This window comes from Cyrtonyx montezumae, unplaced genomic scaffold (genome assembly GCF_038088225.1).
Source record: "Cyrtonyx montezumae isolate F1298 unplaced genomic scaffold, pur_monq_1.0 scaffold_2, whole genome shotgun sequence".
Classification (NCBI taxonomy): domain Eukaryota; kingdom Metazoa; phylum Chordata; class Aves; order Galliformes; family Odontophoridae; genus Cyrtonyx; species Cyrtonyx montezumae.
Genome location: NW_027071936.1, coordinates 24,195,597 through 24,216,362, shown reverse-complemented (window position 1 = coordinate 24,216,362; position 20,766 = coordinate 24,195,597). Strand labels below are relative to the sequence as shown.

The window sequence follows — 20,766 nt, the reverse complement described above, 5'->3', positions numbered from 1 at the left end:
TCGAGGCATCCTCGCCGCCCCCACTGTTTTGAGGTCCGTGCTTCCCGCGTGCTGCGGGAGGTATCTTTGGGAATACTTCCCCACCGCGTCTCCCGAGAGTACCACGCGTTATCCACGCGAAAATTTCTCCCCGCAGAGCCACGGTCCCGTCGGGGCGGCCCGACCCTGCCGGGGAAGCACCCTCCGAGCGGTGGTGAGGCCAAAAGAAGAGCGTGGAACAAACCCTGAGCTCTGCCGTCCCCGTATCCCCAGCCCGGAGTCACCGCCTCGACCCTGGCACCCCCGGAATCATTGAGGAATATTCGTGTCTGCTCTCAGCACTGCGGGATTTTCTCCTATGTGAGCACTGAGCTGAAGCTGAAGGGTGCACGCAGTCCCCCCCTAGCCCTCTCCATTCTACAGCTCAGCTCCCTGCCCTCTACTCTCCACTCCTTGACTTTGATTCAGGGCAAAGAGCTGGGGCCCAGGACCGCACCCCTTTTTTCACTGCGATCCCAAGGGCTCTCCTTTTCCACTGGGCGTGAAGACAGAGGGGTGAACAGAGGGATGGACGGAGTGATGTGGAGGATTCCAGCGGGGATGGAGCCCGCAACTCCCCCAGATTGATTTCCCTCCGTCATAAATCTCGGCCCGCTGTCCCCCTGCCCACCCAAGCATGATGAAGTCCTTTTCCATCGAGTATTCAGCACCGGAGCCGCACAGCCCGCCCGGCCCGCAGCCATCTGCTGCTCCAGGAGAGGAGAACAGCGGCCACAGAGAGAAAGGGCCGCGCTGTCCGGACCGCTCCGGGACAAACGGCGGCTCTGAATAGCGGCCGCAGCCTCTGCCTCGCTCTGTGCCTATGGAGACGGAGGAAGAAAGGGAGCATTATAGCAATGCGACAATTGTAACACGAGCAAAGGAAGAGGCACCCAAAGGGCAGCGCTGCGGCGGAGGAGGGCCCCGCGTGGAAGGGTGCTGCCGGGTTTATAGAGACTTTCGCTGCTTTTCGATCGGGAGCCAAAGAGGCGGGGGACGACCCCCGAGCAGCGCCCGCAGGACGCAGGTGACGGCTTTTTAGGCTTTGCGGCGTTTCTCCCCAGTTCCACCACCTCTGTCCCGGCCGCAGCATCCCTCAGGGTGAGCACTCGCTTCCTCCGATGGAGGGCAGGAGAGGAGAGCCGACGGCTGCGGCCGCGGCCCGGGGGTACCGCAGCGCCTCCCACCCGCAACCACCCACCGCCGTGACACCCCCCCCACCCCCACCCCGCCCTCTGCTCGGGGCTGCGGTACAGTGCTGCCCCTTCCTCGTGTTCCTCGACGTGCTGCCGCTTTCGTGGGCAACAGCCATGTGCACGGGTCATCCCCATTCCCAATAGCAGCACTCCTTCATTTCCAACCCCCCCCCCCGTCACCCAAGTTTGCTTTTCTCCGGGTGCAGTGTATGATACGCACAGCTCCGCGCCGCTTGCACAATGTTTTTCGTGATCTAATATTCTTTGTTCCAAACTGCAAAAAAAATCTAAATAAAGACTATAGTGTGTCGCATCGGTATAGGCATCAGCTCGCGCTTCCTGCGGCATATGGTACTTCAGAAGCCATATGTACCACTGTTTAGTGATTCTGGCAAAGAGGCGCAGAATGGTGAAATCCAACTGCCAGGATTTCTGAAAACAAATATGTAAATGCTCCAGTGCTTTTGTTATTCATAACATACCTCTAACACAGCACATACAATATGCTGTTCATTCTGTAACTAGTGTACTACTCAGCTATATTTGCTTCAGCCCTCGGTTTTAAAGATTTTTCCGCTCTGTACAGTTCTTCCATGCTTTCCATCTACATCCATTTAAATTGGCACTTGGAGAGGGGGATTTTTCCTCTCTTTTTTTTTGGGGGGGGGGAAGGGAAGGGGGGTGAGGTTGGGGTGCATATCTATGCAAGCATCTAATTGCAGAACAAAGAGCCGTGCGATTTCAGCATCCCCTTGGCACAAGCGGTGGAAAGAAGCAGGGGGGGCGGCACTGTTTCGGGGTCAGCTGCTAAAGCAGGGCAAGCATCCCGAGGAAGGTGATGCGAACCTCTGGGGAACACCAAGAAACAACAGGGAGGGAGCATTTGGGACACCAGTCCCACTGAGCATCCCACAGAGTATTCCTACCTTGTCTTTTGTATTTGCTCTTTAAATTAAAGGGTTGACACATTTAACAGCAGGCACAATGGGTGTACTAGGGAAGCAGGGGAAGGTCCCAGCTTATCCTCATGCCATTGTCCCTCTGCACCTGGAAACACATCCCAGATTCAGCATCTTCATGAACAACTTCTGCTGTGAGATGTGAGCCCTCAGCTGCTCAGCCATTTGCACACCCTGTGTGAGTGCCTCATTTGCATGGAATTTGTATTTGTTGGTATTCACGTCGGTAGGAGAATACTTACCTTAGATCAATGCCACTGCAGTTTATGGGGATCATCTGTGCCAAGATAGCAGCTTAGGGCTGTGATTCCAGAGCCTTGCAATTTCCATTGCCCTCCCACATATGCAAGTGGGGCTGTAAACAGGGCTGGGACACCTGGCATGGATCCTGGGGCTGAGTCTCACCCTAACAGTCTTTCAAAACCTAGAGAGCAACTTCTGCATTGTACATAAACTCCAGGATTTTGGGAAAAGCCATCCCCAAATCTTGACCATCCTCACGGCTGAAAGCTCGCTATTTTTCATTGTGTTGGTTCTTACTCTCAACCAACATCTGCCGCTATGATTACGGTCTCTAATGAGCTTCTAAATCACATCACAGCATTCTGTGCTGATGAGCTGCAGTCAGTAACTAAGTGTTTCCTCCTGCAAGATGTGAAACGCTTCCTACAAACGCTGAGTGCTCACAATTCTCCCAACACAAAAGGTGAGAATCTGTTTTTTTTTTTTTTTTTTTTTAAAGCATGTCTTATCTGGGGAAACCCGGGAACTGAGTGATGCATGGAGAGATCTGAGCCTGCCTGCTTCACACATAGCATGGGTGGAAAACAACACAGAAACACACTCCTGAAGAAGAGAGCAGCTTCAGGGACTGTCCTTAGCTGTTGACCCCCTTAGAGCAGGCAAGGGAATCCAGGGAGGCCCATGAGCAGCCAAATGACCCACAGGGATTCAAGGCAGCTTTCTAGTGTCACATGGACACTTCACAGCCCCTTTTCTTCTGCTCTGGACTCATTTCTAACATACAAACAGGGCTCAGCTTGTGTGGCACCACCTCACCATGGGCTGAACCAGGCACGACACACACACCCAGTCCTGTCTCAGGAGAACTGGGATGGAAGAATATAGATTATTTATTCATCTAGTTACAGAACGTATATGATTTCTCATCAGGTCATCAGTGAGGTGATGACTCCAGCTTTGTCTTCCTCTTCTCCACAAGTGGCTCTTGATAAGAGAAGTGAGGATGGTTTGGTTTATAGCATGATTTCATGGAGATACTAGCTTCCTGCAGATAAGGATGTGTACAATGCAAGCCTGGATCTGGTTGGTCACAAAGCATCAGCCCTCCCCACCACCCAGAAACACCATACAGGACAGTTCAGCAAAATAATGCTACCCTGCACACAAAAGAATGCAGGATTCCCCTCTACTTGCTAAAACCTGGAGAAATGATGGCCCACCCACACAGTTCTTGCTTTAGGAAGAGACTGAGTGCTAGAAGGACAGCAAGGAAGATGTTGAAAATACGTTCTTCCATTTCTTCTGTTCTGCAGGCAACCAACATCCAAACTCACAAAATGACCCTGGGGTCACAGCCATCTCCAGGGTTTCTTGCAAGGCTGGAAGCAGAAAACACCAACGAGCAAGCAGAAAAGCAAGGCAGTGCTTCCAAGCACTCAGGAGCAGGAAGCAGACAGGGCACACAGACCATGGTGTGTCTGTGCCATGAGGCATCTTGGCTGACGGCCGGGTGAGGTGCCTGTGTGGTGACTCAGCACTGTCCCTGGCACAGGATATGAGTTGCAGGTGAGCTAATCTCTGTCATCTTGTTTGCACAGTGACTATGGGAGCAACACACCTCCCAGTCTCGGCTTGGCTCACCAATGGCAGGAGGAAGAATTCTGTATGAATGCTGAAACACTGCCATATCAGAAGGGCGTGTAATACTCCAGGTCTTTTTCTGCAGCCATCACTATAGATAGATCAGCTGTAGATATTTCCTCAAACTATTTCTAGTTGTGTCATCCATACCCAGCAAAGATTATGGATACCCACTGGCCTTGGTAAACAGTGTAGTGGCTGCCAAAGCACCATGAAAGCAGCTGGATCCACATTTCACATTTGCTTGCTTGTCTCTGGGTGAAGTCCTCTGCCCTTCCTGCCTGTAGTAGATAACTGCATTTACTGATTAGCCAACATCACCACTCAGAATGAAGCCTAGACTCCCAGGAAATGCTGCTCTGCTCCCACCTAGAGTAATCACACAATTATAGGAAGAGAAACCCATAACTTCTTCAATTACAGAAAATGGTGCACGTCAGGACTGCCTACTGCATTGCACAAGCTGACTTTTCTGAAGCTGAGAATCTGAGGAAGAGGTAGTTCAGAGTCACAAAAAAAAAAACCCCAAAACAACAAAACACCAGTTAAGATGCATCACAACCACCTCCCTTCCATCCAGCAACAAACTCTTATTCCTTCAGAAGTCAGGAGCTGCTACAGGTGCAAGACTGATGCACACCTGGGAACCAGTGCTGCCCACTTGGCCATGGCCTGGCCTCACGCAGTCCAGGCAAGCCTTCTGCTCAACATACAATAAATGCCCAAACTCTAGACTTTTATATGCTAAGCATCAAATGTCTCTAAAGATATCAACTGCACAACATCCCCACGCTGTCTCTACCAAGGAAGTTGCATGGCACAAGAGCTCTGTGCCGTGGTGCTTCTCCCTGCTCTATCAAAGACAGGACTCCCTGAGATTTGGAACAGAGAGCAGAGCAGGAGCCCACACTGCAGACCCCACTAATTCCTCCTCCTTCTGCCACTAGGCTCCAGCTCTTCCCCATGAGCAACAGTTCATAAAACCTCCAGGAAAGGCCCAGGTTCTCATTGTTCAACCTACAAAACCCTATCATATCTGTCTCCTCTAGCTGCTCATTGCCTTGACCGTTGCAGGTTCACAACCACTCCATGAGAGATGCATAGAGATTTCCTCAGCACAGCCCAAGCCCCTCCAACAGCATCTCCACACCGTGGTGCAGGAGCGGTTAAATTCACTGAGCCCAGCTGAGCCAAGCCCCAGGAGCTCTGGCCCACAGCAGTCTCCAACAAAAAGGAAAGGGGACTCAGGTGTTGCCTCTTATAATCACAAACCCACCAGCTGCTGTGGGCTGTACCCTATCAACAAAAATAAAACAAAACAACAACAACAAAAAACATAAAGCTCTCTTCCAGACTTTCAAAGCTCCAATCTAAGCAAGGTGTTTCATCATGTCTCATCACAACATTGAGCTGCTGGGCAGTGTATGCAAGTGCAGCTCTCCGTGACTGTGGCTTGCTGGTGATCGCATGCCGGAAGAGTGTTGCACAGATGACTTCACGAAACAAAATTAAGAGTCATGCATCAGAGAGGACATTGCCACAGCTCTGGCGTAATTAGGAGTCATCATCATCAAGCACAGGAAATTGGCACATCTGCTTTTTCAGGGCTGTCGGCACACTGTCAGGAGGAGCTGTGCTGCATCTCTGAGCTTTGCAAAGCGCAAGCATTTATGCAGGCTCCCACAAAAGAGTGTTTTTCATCATTTAACTTCCTAGTGGTTATGTTCTCTTTCTATCCCTAGCCCCAGGAGGGAACGCTGATCTGATGGTGCCATATTCTTTTTTCCCTCCAGCCCCAAAGAGCTTTGGCTTTAAATCTGCATCACTCCACAGTACAAATGTTACATTTCTGTTTGGATGCACCTGAGAAGGGGTTTACTTCTTCCCCTTTGAGCCAGTAATAAAACTCCAGCAAGTCCCGTGGCTTGGATGGATGCAGGCTTTCAGGATGAAGACATTGCTTTTTTCTTTCTAATCTTTTTCCCTCCGAGTGCCCACTCAGAGATGCGTTGTTCCCTTGATGGGATATGCTGAACTGCTGCCTGCTGTGGCCACGCGTTGTTTCCCAACAAGACCAAACAGGGTCACTGCAGCCCCAGAGTTGTGCAAAAATCCTGTCTGGAGTCATCCGTTCCCCAGTGCTGCTCCCAGCCAGCAACCGCTTCTGGCATAAGATTTGATTTTTCCATCATGCTTTTTATTTTTTCCTCTCCTGGGCCAAGGGTGATTTAGCTGCACTCTGTGAGGTTTGCACTGGGATAGCACACACCTTCGTCTTTCTTTCCAGTCCTGCTGACATAGGAAACAGTGTTGCGTGTCCTCGTGCGGTCTTTGTGTTGGAAAATCAGAGACCTTCTCTGCTTTGCTGAGACTAGGAAGAGTACCGCTTATCATCATCAGCAATTAAAGGCCCACTGTGCACATATCACTAACAGATATTCTCATGTGGAATCAAACACATTGCTGACATTCAGGTTTCCTAGTTTTTGGACTTAAGAGCTGGCTTTCCCCCTCTGTGTTTTTGGCTATGTATTTCCAGCGGGTATCACAAACTATTTCAGTGTGTTGGAAAGTAGTGACTATTCAGGAATTTTGAGCTTGCATAATTCCCAGATTTGTCTAGACGGATATTTTCCATCTGGATGATACATGCAACAGCACACAGATATGAGTTCCCGTGTTACTTAATGCTATCCTTTTTATTTATTTGTTTATACACTGATGCACAGAATGCACAGAATGCTTATGTCTGTAAGGCAGAGGAAGGATGTGTTTGGGTAATCCTCCAGCATGCAGCTCCTTGATGATGGCTGCACGTTGTACAGTTCCTGGACTCACAGTGGCTGCTTTCCTCCTTTGCAAAGGGTGAGACTTGGTGTCGACAGCCCAAGTTGAGGTGCCTTCAGTCACAGAATCATTAAGGCTGGAAAAGACCTCTTAACATCACAAAGTCCAGCCCCAACTCACCCCTACCATGCCCACTAATCATGTTCCTCAGTGCCACATCTCCATGGCTCATGAACACCTCCAGGGATGCTGACTCCAATACCTCCCTGGGCAGCCTGAGCCAGTGCCTCACCAGTCCTGCAGGACAGGACTTAGCAGTGGAATTGTGTTGGTCTCTGCATGCATCTTCCCTGTCAAAAGTTCTTCTTGCTGCAGATGTGAGAGCACAGCCCAGAGTGCTCCCACAGGCAGCTGACCTGGTGTCGAATAGAGGTCTCCTGGTGCAGGCAAGAGCAGCAGGGACACCCCCTTCTGCTACAGGGAACCCTCCTGCTGCTGCTTTATGTTAGCTTTTGTTCGTCCGTGTAGCAATGGAGGAGGCAGGGAAAGAGGTGGGAGAGAGAGTGATCTGGTGCATTCTGAGAACCAGGCAAGGAAGATACATAAACACAGCCAGGACCAAATCCATGTAAATATCCACAAGCTGCTGCCCTGTACTATCCTGTTCATCTCTACTTCAACTCACCTCTCCAGCAAACCAGCCTCGTGTTATCTGCTGCTTCAGCAGAAACCGCAGAGTGAGAGAGGAATTCACACACACTTGGAAACTGGGAAGAAGCAGCCTCTGGCTGTCACAGACCTCGGGCTGGCAAGGTTGGATCTCTGTAAGCAGCTGAAGCAGTTTCCAACAGCTGGATGACATGACACATCCTCGCGAGGCTTGGGGAGGGCTCTGCAGGCTGAGCTCAGCCATGTGTTGGAGACCCTCTGCTGTGTCTGCAGAGAGAGAGGCCCGTGCTGCTCCACAGTCCTTAAATGCAGTGGATTTACAGCCTTTGCTTTTGCCAGGTTTTTGCGGGTGCTCAGCCCTTAATCTGCTGTGTTTTGAACACCCACAGGGACTGTAAAATGCAGCTTGCTTGCCCTTTAGCCTTGCTAGCTCAGAAATATGAAGAATTTCATGCGCCAGATCTTTGGTGGATGTTAACTGTGCTTGTGCGGATGAAGTTTTCACTCATTAAATCACTCAAGTGCTATACAGGGGGGGATTGAATTCCAGGCGCCCTTCTCTTTTCCCTTTGTATTGTTGAACACATTATATGGCATGGAGCATCTCTTTGGTTAGCGCCGGTCTTCCCCCATCCAACCTCTGCTGTCCTCATGTCATTCTTTCTATAAGACTTATCTAGAGATCAGTGTTGTTTATAAGTGAGCAGTGGATAAACAGAAAGTAATTGTTTGATCTCATAGGGGAACTGTGTTGTAATTCAACGTAGCAAGAAAATACTTCAAATTTTGTATAGAGCCCTGTGGTTCCAACAACCAGAGCAGTGTGGGAAACTGGGAAATAACCTGTCTGCTGGAAGTGAAAAGGAGAAGACAGGTGTTAGAGATACCAGCTTTGCCAGCTCATCACAGCTGTGGCTGATGCAGGATCCTTCCCCTAACTTGTAACGAGAATGATGTTGACTCAGAGATGGAGGCTCCATGAGGATAACAAACTGAACTGTGCTTTGTCTTTCTGCAGTCAGACAGCCTCATTGACTCACTGCTCCTGTGATGGATGCCATGGGGGAGGCAAGCTGGGGTAGAGCTGAGAGCTCCAGAACATCATTTTGCTAGGAGAATGCAACACACTCTGAGACCAGGGGAAGGTCAGGCTGAGTGTTAGGAAAAGGTTTTTCACCAGGAGGTGCTGGGCATGGAATGGGCTCCCCAGGGCAGGTCATGGCACTGAGCTTGCCAGAACACAAGAAGTGTCTGGACAAAGCTCTCAGTAATTTCATCTGTTTTTTTTGGGTGCTGTGTGGAACCAGAAGTTGGACTCAGTGATCCTTATGGGCTCCTTCCAACTCAGAATATTCTATGATTCTACGATTCATGAGTCAGAAGCCTGAGTCAAGACTCAACCTGAAGAGCACTGAGGACTGAGGAGCTGGAGGGCTGCACACCTTCTACTTTCCAACACTGGAGCTCTGAATGCAGTCTGCTAGAAGTCAAGGATGCCTGGATTAAAGTCCATCAAAACAAAACAGTGAACAAAATAATAACCCTTTTTAATTCCAAACCTGTTGGTTGCTTGTCACATAATTGCAGCAAAAACTCCACTAAGGAAACAAAGAAATAGTGGATAGACATTTATTTTTAACTTGGGAGATAATTTTGGTTTATACATCTTGTGGCTGGAGTTTTTCATCAGAGAAAACTCACGCATCTTTTTAGCCCTCAGAAAATATTTTAAGATTATAAAGCATATTTGAACTTCCTGTGAAAACCTGAAGGCCCAGATGGCAAAATCCGAAGGATAATATTCTTGCAACGCTTTCTGCAATGCCTCATGCTCACTGCGAAGGATCCGGCTTATGCTTCAGACCAAATGCTCACTCTATATTTAGCTTTGCACAGTCTATTGTGAAGTTATGTGTTTCAGTGGCAACCACGTTGAAATGGAGAGAAATTGGTCAACATGCATGTTTGGAACATGACAGGTGTTTTGTGGATCCGAGGGTTGGAGTCGATGTTCTTGTGGATCCATTCAACTCGTGTCTTTGTGTGGCTCGGTGTCTATGACTTGAACATTTAGTGATTCCATGGTTCTGTGACCTGGATAGGACTTGAATATTAATGAGTCACACAATCATTAACGTTGGAAAAGACCTCCAAGTTCACCAAGTCCAACCACCAGCCCACCACCACCATGCCCACTGACCATGTCCCTCAGTGTCACATCTCCATAGTTCTTCAACACCTTCAGGGACAGTGGCTCCAGCACCCTCCTGGGCAGCCTGTGCCAATGTCTCACAACTCTTTCTGAGAATAAATTTTTCCTAATATCCAACCTTACCTTCCAGTGGCACAACTTAAGGCCATTCTCTCTTTTTCTATTGCTATTACCTGAGAGAAGAGGCCGACTCCTGCCTCACCACAACAGCCTTTCAGGCAGTTGTAGTGAGCAAGAAGGTCTCCAATGAGCTGTCTCAGACTGTTCTCAGACTGAACAACCCCAGTTCCATCCACTGCTCTCCATAAGACTTGTGCTCCTGACCCTGCTAAGCTCCACTGCCTTTCTCTGGATGTTCTGCAGGGCCTCAGTGTCTTTCTTGCAGTGAGGAGCTCAACACAGAACCAGAGCTGAGTACAGAGGGATGTGCTCCTGCTGGCTGCACCATTTCTGACACGAGCCAAAGTGCTGCTGGCCTTCCTGGACACCTGGGCACACTTCTTGCTCATGTTCAACCACCTGTCAATCAGCAACCCCATGTCCTTTTCCTTCATGCAGCTCTCTGCCCCAAGCATGTAGTGATGCATGGGATTATTGTAAACAAAGTGCAGGACCTGGCACCCAGTCTTGTGCAGATCCCTCTGTAGGGCCTTTCTATCCTCAGGCAGATCGATACTTCCCCCCAGGTTGGTGCCATTTCACAGAATCACAGGATCGTAGGGGTTGGAAGGGACCTTTAGAGATCATGGAGTCCAACCCCCCTGCCAAAGCAGGTTCCCTACATCAGGTCGCACAGGTAGGTGTCCAGGTGGGTCTTGAATATCTCCAGAGAAGGAGACTCCACAACCCCCCCTGGGAAGCCTGTGCCAGTGCTCGGTCACCCTCACCATAAAGAAGTACTTGCACACATTTGTGCAGAACTTCCTATGTTGTAGTTTTTGGCCGTTTCCCCTTGTTTTCTGTCTCCAGGAACTTACTGCAAATTTACTGAGGGTGCACTCAGTCCCCTTGTTCAGCTCATCAATAAAGATGTGAAACAGGGCTGCTCCCCATACTGACCCATAGGGAAGACCACTCGTCTGGTCACCAGCTGGGTTTGGCTCCGTTCATTAGCACACTCTGTGCCCAGCTCTCCAGCTGGTTTTGTACACAGGGTATAAGGGCATCCAGCTTCAGTGATTACTCCGTGCATTCCACGGCTCTACGACTTGTGACCTTTGTGCTGCTTTGGAGAAACCCTGGCAAGGGGTGAGAGCTCACAAAGGGAGCACTGATCTAAAACGTGACAAAAATCGTGAGAACAATACGAACAGCGACAGCGCGCTCTGCGCGAGGCCGCCGGTTCAGCAGCGTGCCGCTCCGTGCCCAGGTACGGGCTGAGTCCCAGCGAGGGGGCAGCTCCGCGTGCTGTCACAGGGCGATGCCAAACGCTCGTGCTCCGCTTTCATCGGAGTTTCCGTGGTTACTACGGAACGGAGCGCTCCCAGCTCCGGGGACCGGCGAGGAGGAGGTGCCTGAGGCGGCGGGCGGGAGGCGGGCGGAGGGCCGCGGAGGGGCGCGCCGATCCCGCCCGGCCCCGGCCCCCGCCTCGGGCGGGCGGTAGAGGGCCGGACGGGGGGCGGCCCTTGAGCAGCGCCGAGCGGAGCACGGCCGCGCCGGGCCGCGTCCCCTCACCGCCGCCCCGAGGCCCCATGGCGCGGCCCGCGCTGCCGCTCCTCCTCCTGCTCCTCTCGCTGCTCTTCCCCGCCGCCAGCCCGGCCCCGGCCGCCGAGCAGCCGTCGTGCCACGGCGCCTTCGACATGTACTTCGTGCTGGACAAGTAAGGCTGCTCGGGGCGGCTTTGTTTGACGCCGGGTGCGGGCGGGCGGGCGGGCGGGCGAGCAAGGGAAGGGGCGAGCGAGGGAAGGGGGGCTCAGCCCTGGGGGTGATCCCTTTCTCCTCCGCGGCTCGCGGAAGGGAGTTTGGAGGCAGAAAGCTTTGTCCGAGGGGAAAAAACAAATCCGTTTTTCGGGCAGCATCTGCCGCCCCTCCCCCGCGGCAGCTGTTGGTGCGGGAAGTTTGTGCCGAGGGAGGAGGAGGCACCGCGACATGGAGCAAAGCGAAGGGCCCCGCGCGGTCCGAATCCGTGCCAGAAACGGCCCTCTGCCTTTTGTCCTCTTGATGCGCTCTGGTTTTCTCCGCAGATCCGGAAGCGTGGCACAGAACTGGCACGAGATATTCGACTTCGTGAACCAGCTGACGGAGCGGTTCGTGAGGTGCGTTTTTGGTCCTTCCAACATCTGTCAGCACTGTAGATGTGTTTCACAAACATACCGAGGGGTTGGCTTCCCTGCCCGGATTGCTAGACAACAGTGCAAACTTTCACTCCATCTCCTCGAGATTGGAGCTGAATAAGGAGGTGATAACGTGCACCTCTAAATGCTTCGTCTCTCAAGTGACTTACAGATGTCATACGGTATTTTTATTGTTTTTTTTTTTTTTTTTTTCTGCGTGAGCCACACGGTTTATTTCTGATAGAATATTTCTTGAAGATTGTGTTCAGATCTGTAGGTAAAGCAGGCTGCCTGTTTAAGGGTCTGTCTGTGTGTGAATGTGCAGGTGACAAGGAGCAACCTTTAAGTGGACAGGGCGAGGCTCTTTGCTATGGTGTGCAGGGACAGGACAAGGGGCACAAACTGGAACATAAGAAGTTCTATACAAACATGTAAAATAACTTTCCTGCAAGGGTAACAGAGCACTGGAACAGGCTTGCCCAGAGAGCTGTGGAGACTCCTTCTCTGGAGACATTCAGGACTTGCCTGGACGCTTTTCTATTACGACCTGCTGCAGGGAACTGCTTTAGGAGAGGGTTGTTCTGGGGGATCTCCAGAGGTCTCTTCCAATCCCTATGATTCTGTGATTCAGGCCTGGACAAATTCCCAGGAAGTTTGTGCCATGGTGACTATGTTTGTGTTGTACAGAAGTGTAATCAGCTCTGTGTGTAGCTGGCAAGCGTGGGTGCTGCAGGAATGCTGTGCAAACACTGCTAGCTACAGCTGAGTGCAACCAGATGAGGGTAGCTGTGCAGTAGCATCTCCTTTAAAAAACAAACAAACATGATTGAAACAAATAGCCCCCAGCACACAAACATCAGTTTCTGCTAAGGAAAAAGAGGTGCAGTGGGCACTTATAATCTAATAACAGGATACAGGTAGGGGCTTGTAATTTAATACTTCCTACATCCATCATCTGCAAAGCAAACCTTGCCTAGAGCAAGTGGATCACCTGAGGCTTTGGAAGTTTTATAAAGTTTAAAAGAAAAAAAGAAATCCTAAGGAGACCATAGCACCACTTTTTTTTGCAGTGAGTGATGAAAGACATCCCACTGAAAGGATGGTGCTTGTCCAGTGTAAATCCCAGTTCCTCACCTTGTACAGCCAAACTGCACTTTGCAGAGGTTGTGGAGAGGAGCTCTGGCTGCTGTTCTTAAACTGAAGGGAGTAGGTGTGGGCAGAACCACAGGGAACCACTTGGTAGCAGTTTTCTTCAGCAAAGGCTTTCACTGAATAATTAACTCTGAGCTGTGTGACCTGTGCACATCTGCTCACCATTTTGGCTCATCTGTGATGCAGTGTTTGCAGTGACAGCGTTGTGTGCTGGGCATCTTGGTTCTGAAGGACAGGACTGCTTGGTACTCATAAGATGCTCCTCCATCACCTGGGTGTTGGAAACACAAATGGAAATGCAAGTCTTACAAAGAGGACAGTTTCCTGAAGTTAGTCAAGTTCTGACTCTGAGGTTTTAGTCAGCAGAGTTGTGTCTCAAAGAGGGAAGTTTCACATTGCTTGGCCTGGATGGTGAGGTAATCCACAGAGAGGGGGATTTTGGTTGTTACTGGGCAACTGCTTACATCAACTAACACTGCTGATAGCCCACAGCCTGCATTATAACTGCATTTATAGCAACTCAGAACTTTTTGTGTTCAGCACCTTAATGAGTAGGACTACAAGACCAGATCTTACTGTGCAGTTAAAGGTTTGCCCAGTACTTATATTTCCATGGTGTCAATAATTTTAAGTTATATCAACACAAATTAACAAAATCTATGGTAATTTACCTCTACTAACGGTAACCTAGTACACATTAGTGATGATTCCATGAATTATACATAGTTCATATACTGTGATTTATGAAATTTACAAAATATATTGAAATTGGCATGAATAAAAATTAAAGGCAAGCAGGATGGGTGTTGTTATGACCTACCTCAGGAAAGTTATTATCTTGAAATGTTAAGTTCCTGAGGGATGCATTTTCTAGTAATGGTTGGAGGTAATTCCTCTTAATCTTGCTGGAAGAGACAGGTAGGCTTCTCCAAAAAAGATTTAATTCCTCAATAAAAATCATTTCATACAGTATTGCTTTTTACAATGCCATTTCCCTTAATCCTTTTATGGAGGTTGATCTTAAGTTACACAACTCCATGACACTGATAAAACTCTCTATTTCTGAAAGAGTTTATATAGAGATGTCTGAAATACTTTTCTAGACAAGAAGAGGAACTTTTTCCTTACCTATTTCTTTGATTCTGTGATGCAAAAGCATGCTTTGTAATTTACTTTGTGATGGAATCAAACTTTACAAATCAGAAACTAGCTTTTGCACTTGTCCATCTGTACTACTACAGAGTAAGTGTGTACCCTGGGCGTATTTTCCCACCAATGACCATGAAAACACATTTTTTATACATTAGTGGATCACAAACCATGGATTTCACATTCTGTTGGGTCACTTGAGTTTCTAATTCTTAAGTTCAGCACCTGCTGATTTCAGTCAGGCAGGAAAGAATGATATTTCTGCTGCTTTCTTCTCAGTATAAATCTGGAAGAGAGATGGACGGAAACATGTTATTTCCTTTCTCGTTCTTGGTTTTGTTGTTCAAAAGTGTATTCTTCTGAAGTTAGAGGATAAAGGCAACAATAATAAAGCATGAGTACATGAATGGAATGCTTTGCATCTGTACTTTTTGTTTGACTAAAATCTATATTTTTCTTTTCTCTCTTTTAAAAGCCCCAAGATGAGATTATCATTCATCGTGTTTTCCTCCCAGGCACAAGTCATTATGCCATTAACTGGAGACAGGTTAGTGCACTGCTTTTTTTAATTTCCCTCTCCCCACAAAGGACTCTTATTAAATCAGATGAGCAGATACTGTACAATAACTGATACCTTGAAGTGGTGGCCAGTCATGAAGCCTTCATGCAGAGGCTGGGTTTAATTTTGTAAAGCAAGGTCTCTATACAAAACTCTTCAGTGTTTCTTAATGTCTATAGCTAAAACACACAGTGGTGCATTGATGTTTCATGTAATTTCATATAAGGTATGTATTTTCTAATGATGACTTCAGAGCAGGTTTTAGTCAGGTGGAGTTTGTGCCATTTGAAAAGTGAGAGGTCTTTCTGGCACCGTGGACATGTTCTCATGTGCCTGATCCCTTCCACTTGGCTGATGTTTTGAAGTGCAGTGGAAGGCAAGGCTACTTGCTGTGGTTCACAGGAATGGGAAACTGTTTTGTAGAGTCTCTACTTTAAGCAGAGACCTGTTGTAATGTCTCAAACCACCAGTGTCCTTGAGGAATCCCTTCAAACCTTACAGAACAATGTGTCCTCACCGTCTTTCTTCAGTCCAGAAACCAAACACACTGCACAACTTGGTGGGTTTGGAGCAATTGGATAAATCACATAGGAATCATTAATAAACTGTGTCAGAGTGAAAGGAAGGTAGTTCTTCCTTTCTGTTCCTTTTAGTAGAGTCAAGTTAAGCTCATGTTTGTTCCTGTTTTGTTGTATTGGTTTTTTTTTTAATTTTTTTTTTTAAATAATTCACAATACAAGTGCAACACTTACTGAAGAGAACTCATTGGCAACAAGCAAGCTGGCACCCTAGAAACAGGCTGTCCAATGACACAATTCCCCTCCTGTTTAGCATTTCAAAAAGTGGTCTGACTTGAGACCAGCCAAGTGTCTCCCACCACCTGCACTCCAGTGCCAGATCTGCTCTCTGCAGGGACAGGCAAGGTTATAAGCCATTTTTCCAGATGGCTTGAGAGAGGTCAGGAGAGGACATTTAAGCCCATTCCAAGGACTGTTCAAGTCAATGAGATCCTTTCTCTCCATTTCAATGGGCCCTTAATCCCTGCCAGTAGCCTGTTCCTTATCATACTCGTTGATAGCATGCAGACCATTCTGAATGCTTGGGCAGAACTCTGGAACTGTGCCATGGAAACACAATTGCCTTTCTCACTGCATGGCTGTGGCACTCTTCAGGATGTGGGAAGAACCACGTCTTTCTTGGAAACCTATTTTAAAGCATGGGAAGAACCCATTTTAGTTGCTGTGAGTTCCTCTGTCAAACTTTTCTTCATTGCAAGGTTTGCTGATGCTTTTGTGCATGGGACAAAGGAAAGGGAACCCTTACTGTTCGTGAAGAATTATAACGAAGATGAAGAAGGGGACAGGAGTGACTGCAACCCTATGCACATCAGTAAGAAGGGATGGGTACAGCTGGAACAATTGTTATTTAAATATAGGGAAAGTCAGCAGTTAAAAATGGTTTGGAATTCCATATCCTAATTGTTCTGAATGAGAGACAGGGATGCAAAGTACAGTGCAGTATCAGGGATGTGAAACTGTACTGTCTGTGATGATGGGATGTTGCAGCCGTCTTAGTTTATGTTCATTTAGGCCTTGCTGGGATATTTTTCCCCTCACTCACTTGCTAATTCACAAATGCCAGGAAAGCACAATTTATTCCCAGCAGTCAGTTCAAAGCTGGGAGGTCTTTTTCATTTTAAAAGCCATAGGATTCTAATTGTTTGCACAGAGTTACTGCTGTTTTTTACTGCATTATAAAGCTGTGGATATAAAGAAAGCCACACTATAGTGGTTAAGGACCCAGATTACCAAATGTTTTGTGCCTTGTGGATAACTCTGCAAAGAGAAGTCATTGTTAACTGCAGTATACACAATGCTATGATAAATACATAGAAAAAAAAACTTAACACTGAAATGGAAAAGACTTCTCATGGTGCTTATATGCCACTGTAGAAATGCACATTTCCCCTGTGAAATTTGACTGGATAGTATAAGCAAATGCTCACCAAAAAACTGTGCATTCACACGTGGGTCTCAGCTGTGCTGCTAGTTTTAAATTTCAGGTTTCTGATGGTGCCTGTCTTTCTTTCCATCTTTGCTTTGTGGCAGGGGTAAATCCTGTCTCTTTGTACATGTCCCAAATGCAACACATCAGTAACATCAGCAGTCAGACCACTGGGCTGATGACAGCACTCTTATTTGCTTGATTGTGCCAATTAAACTTTAGTAAAGCAATAGATAGTGCCCCTGACTAGAGACATTGAGACAACCTAGCTGCAGCCTTTGGCCCAAGCAGGGAGCAGTATTTGCAGGCAGGCCTACACGCCTCCCAAAGGAGTTGGCACAGTGTCCATGTAGCCAACAAGCTCTCTCCAGCTGGAGTGAGTAATGCTGGCGAGAAGTCCTGCTCTCTGAGATAGAGTATGGCAGGGTTCCTCTGAGGGCACTGCAGAGGCCACTGCTAGCACTTCTCTGTTTTTTTTTTTGGCCACAGTGGGGCTGTGCCTGCAGCCACCTTTGGCAGAACTTCATAAAGGAGCCAAAAAGAAACCCCAGATCAAAGGTGCGAAGGGTTTGGCTTGTAGCTGCAGATGCACTTGCCTGCATGCTACTGGAAGATCTACTGGAAGTGGCTGCAAGGTCTGTAAGAGACAGGGTAGCTGTTACAAGTCGAATGTGACTTTTCTCAAAGGCAGAGGTGTGATGTAACACATACAATGAATGAAGAAGAGCTACTAAATCTGTGCTCATTCAGCTCAGCCACAGAGAGACTCTAAGTTGCTGATGTTACTTTGTTTTCCATCTCCCTCCCAAGTCTGACTTAAACCATGAAGCCAGAGGCAATCCAGCCTGTATTACCATTAATTGAATTGTGCCACAGCGGTGTCCAGACACACAGACTGAGGTCATGGCTCTGTTATTTCAGTTCAGATGAGTTTAATGTAAAACTAGATCTTCTCTGCAGCATTCTGTGACTACAGAAGATCATTACAGAAACTAGGGAGAGGAGAGTCTAGAAAGATTCAGGTAGGCACAGGTCTCCTGTGTCCACCCTTTGAACCTCCTGGGTGCTAGCTGTACAGTGCCTCAGCCAACCCCTCTTGCTGTCTTTGGGGTTTGTCTGCTCCGGCCTTAGGTTCTGCACTGGCCTCATGACATCTCACTAGTACTGACTCCTACCTGGCAAGCTCAGAGCATCTGGCTGAGCTGATCTGCAACACGTGCCCTAAGAGAAAGGGGCAGTGACTGATGGAGTTGCAGCTAAAAAAGCAGCTGCTGCTGCCAAAGATTTTCCTGGAAGCTCTTGTAGGAAGACGTCTGGAAACACCAGAGATTTCTGTGTGCCTGGGTCACAAGACATTTCAGATAAATAAAGCTGAACTGATTGTACAAAAGTTATTTTTGCAGAATGAAATCTGTTTCAGAAAACTGGGACTTAGTTGTTGCTTGTTTCTTGGCAGCAGAACACTTAACGCCTGTGATGTGCTGCCACTCATCCTGGCAAGCACCAAGTATGTGGTTTATAATCTGTGTTCGTACATAATCAGTTTCAAGTTGTTTCTATAGATGCTGAATATAAAATATTTGGATCAAACAGATTGTATTATCTTACATAACTTGTTTTCCATATATTCAATGCAACTTTTTTTAAGTTTAGAATTGTATCAGTTGATACTGTGATTGGGAGCTTACTACAGCAATGGATAGTCTTAGGAACAAAGCTTCTAAACATAGTGAGCCCCACCCATGGAACAAATGACTTGTGGGTGGCATTTAGGCAGAGGAACATATGCATTCTTTCTCTTTTTTTTTGTGCCTTTCATACATCCTGCAATAGCTTTTCCCTCCATCTCTTCACTCCTGCTCATTTCCATATTTTTACTTATTTTTATTCTATTTATTCTTTCCCAGATTTCATGTCTTTACTTAGTTTTGGCCTGTTCAGTTAACCCAGCCTATTGCAGTCCGCAAGAGATTTATTCAAAGGTCCATGAGAAATAGCGGCACAGATTTATTCTTTAAAGCATAAATGAACTCCAGCCTTTGCAAGTATGATTTCTTGTCAAAGCTCATACAGATGAGAGTCTTGGATAAAAGGTGTCTTGCAAGTGCTACATTTACCTGTTGATACTTATTTTTTAATTATTGAAATTTTTTCCTACCCTGTTAAATACCTCTATATTGATCTGGATAATTTGACTAGAAACAAAACTGCTATTTTAGAGGATTTCCTTTTCTAACCACAGTGTGACTGGAAATGAAGTCAGTTCAGCTGAATAAAGTGAACTGAATATAACAGAATTTCCATTGAGGTGTTTTAATGCTGAGGCGTGACCACTTCTTTGCAGCATCTCCTCCTTCTGAAGGATTTTACTTGAGTATGGGCCTTTGAATCAACAAGGCATCCTTTATTACTGAGATCTAAAACAACTGTTACCATAGACACTTTTATGGGGAATATACAGTCTGCCTCCACATGATATCTCAGCTACATGCTGTATTTCACAGATTTTGATTTCAGACAAATACTGTTTGTCCATGGATAAATTAACACCTTTGCCCACTGTAAGTTGATGCTAAGTCTTCTACCTTTTTTTCTTTTTTCAGAGAGAAAATCAAGCAAGGTCTTAAAGATTTGGCAGAAGTGAAACCAGCAGGTGACACGTACATACATGAAGGGTTAAAACAGGTTGGTCATCTTGCAATCAAAAAAATCCTCTGTTCTCACCCTATGGGTAGAAACTCATTTTCTTACTTTGATACCTATAGTGCCAAGATTGTAATTACAATCTGTGGGCTGAAAAGCTCGACAAACAGAAGAAAGTTGCTATTTAAAAAAAAAACTGTAAAAGTTAAGCCATTCTTCTTATATCTTGAGACCTCCTGACTGACATTTAAAATCCATAGATAGCAAAGGAAATCTTATGGTGGATTTAAAGAGCTGAAAGTATCTATTCTGAAGGTATGGAGTTCTTTCAAAAATAGATCAGTTAATGATCCCAGCATTTCAGAGATAAACTCACTGCTGACTGGAATGTAGTGGTAAAGAATTTTCTTGTTAGTAATTTGTAAGAGGAAGGCAGAAGGTTGTCTGAAGAGATTGGTATCAAGATGAGACAGAGTTGTTTTAGGCACTTTGTTCACTTACGAGAAGCTTCCTAGTTAAAAGTTCAACCATAATTTTGAGCACGGTAACTTTTTCATTTTCAGGCCAACATGCAGATCGAGAAGCAAGGAGCATCAAGGTTTTCTAGTATTATCATTGCGCTGACAGATGGCAAGCTGGATGGTCAGATTCCGTTGTATGCAGAGAAAGAGGTGAGCACTAGTTGAAAACACATATTCTAAGAGTTTGAAATGCCCATTGAATGAAAAACACTTATTCCTCTCTCCTGTTCCGGGGCAGGCAAAGACATCCAGGCAGCTGGGGGCTAGAGTTTATTGTGTCGGCGTCCTTGATTTTGTACAAGAACAGGTAAGAATATTCCTATTTCAGATTACTAGGTTGTACCATGTTACAGGGTTTTATATGGTTCATGTTAGATAATAAGCATCAGGCTGTACTGTACCTTCTCTGGCTCAGGATGCAGACACGGTTTTGTATACAGACTTGATTAGATATGCGTGGGAGTTACTTTTGCTATAGAAAAGTATTGCCAGCTGGCAATATTCTCGCTAAGTTGTAGCCGCCTGTAGCAAAAGTAAAACCCCTCCATTAAGACAGTAACCAGATTAGGCAACAGTGTATATGTGATGTAACTACATCAACTGCTTAGCTGCAGACAACCTAAGCGGAGTGTGTAACAGCCTAAGATCTGGTCGGCCTTTTATATTTTAAGGCTGAAAAGTCATGTGAAATGCTTAATTTGCCAAGTGATTCACATGCATGCTTGTGTGTTCTTTCCAAA

At 46.9% G+C, this 20,766-nt stretch overlaps 1 protein-coding gene across 1 annotated transcript in view; it reads left to right on the top strand.

The window, feature by feature from the left end:
* Window positions 1-11,322: 11,322 nt before the first annotated feature.
* ANTXR2 (ANTXR cell adhesion molecule 2) overlaps window positions 11,323-20,766 on the top strand; it is a 95,546-nt gene continuing 86,102 nt past the window's right edge. Inside the window, exons 1-6 of the mRNA XM_065736609.1 lie at window positions 11,323-11,544; window positions 11,909-11,980; window positions 14,775-14,846; window positions 19,466-19,547; window positions 20,069-20,176; window positions 20,265-20,333. Of these exons, the coding sequence (XP_065592681.1) occupies window positions 11,417-11,544; window positions 11,909-11,980; window positions 14,775-14,846; window positions 19,466-19,547; window positions 20,069-20,176; window positions 20,265-20,333 (531 nt within the window). The 5' untranslated portion in view covers window positions 11,323-11,416. The remainder of the gene's footprint in view (window positions 11,545-11,908; window positions 11,981-14,774; window positions 14,847-19,465; window positions 19,548-20,068; window positions 20,177-20,264; window positions 20,334-20,766) is intronic.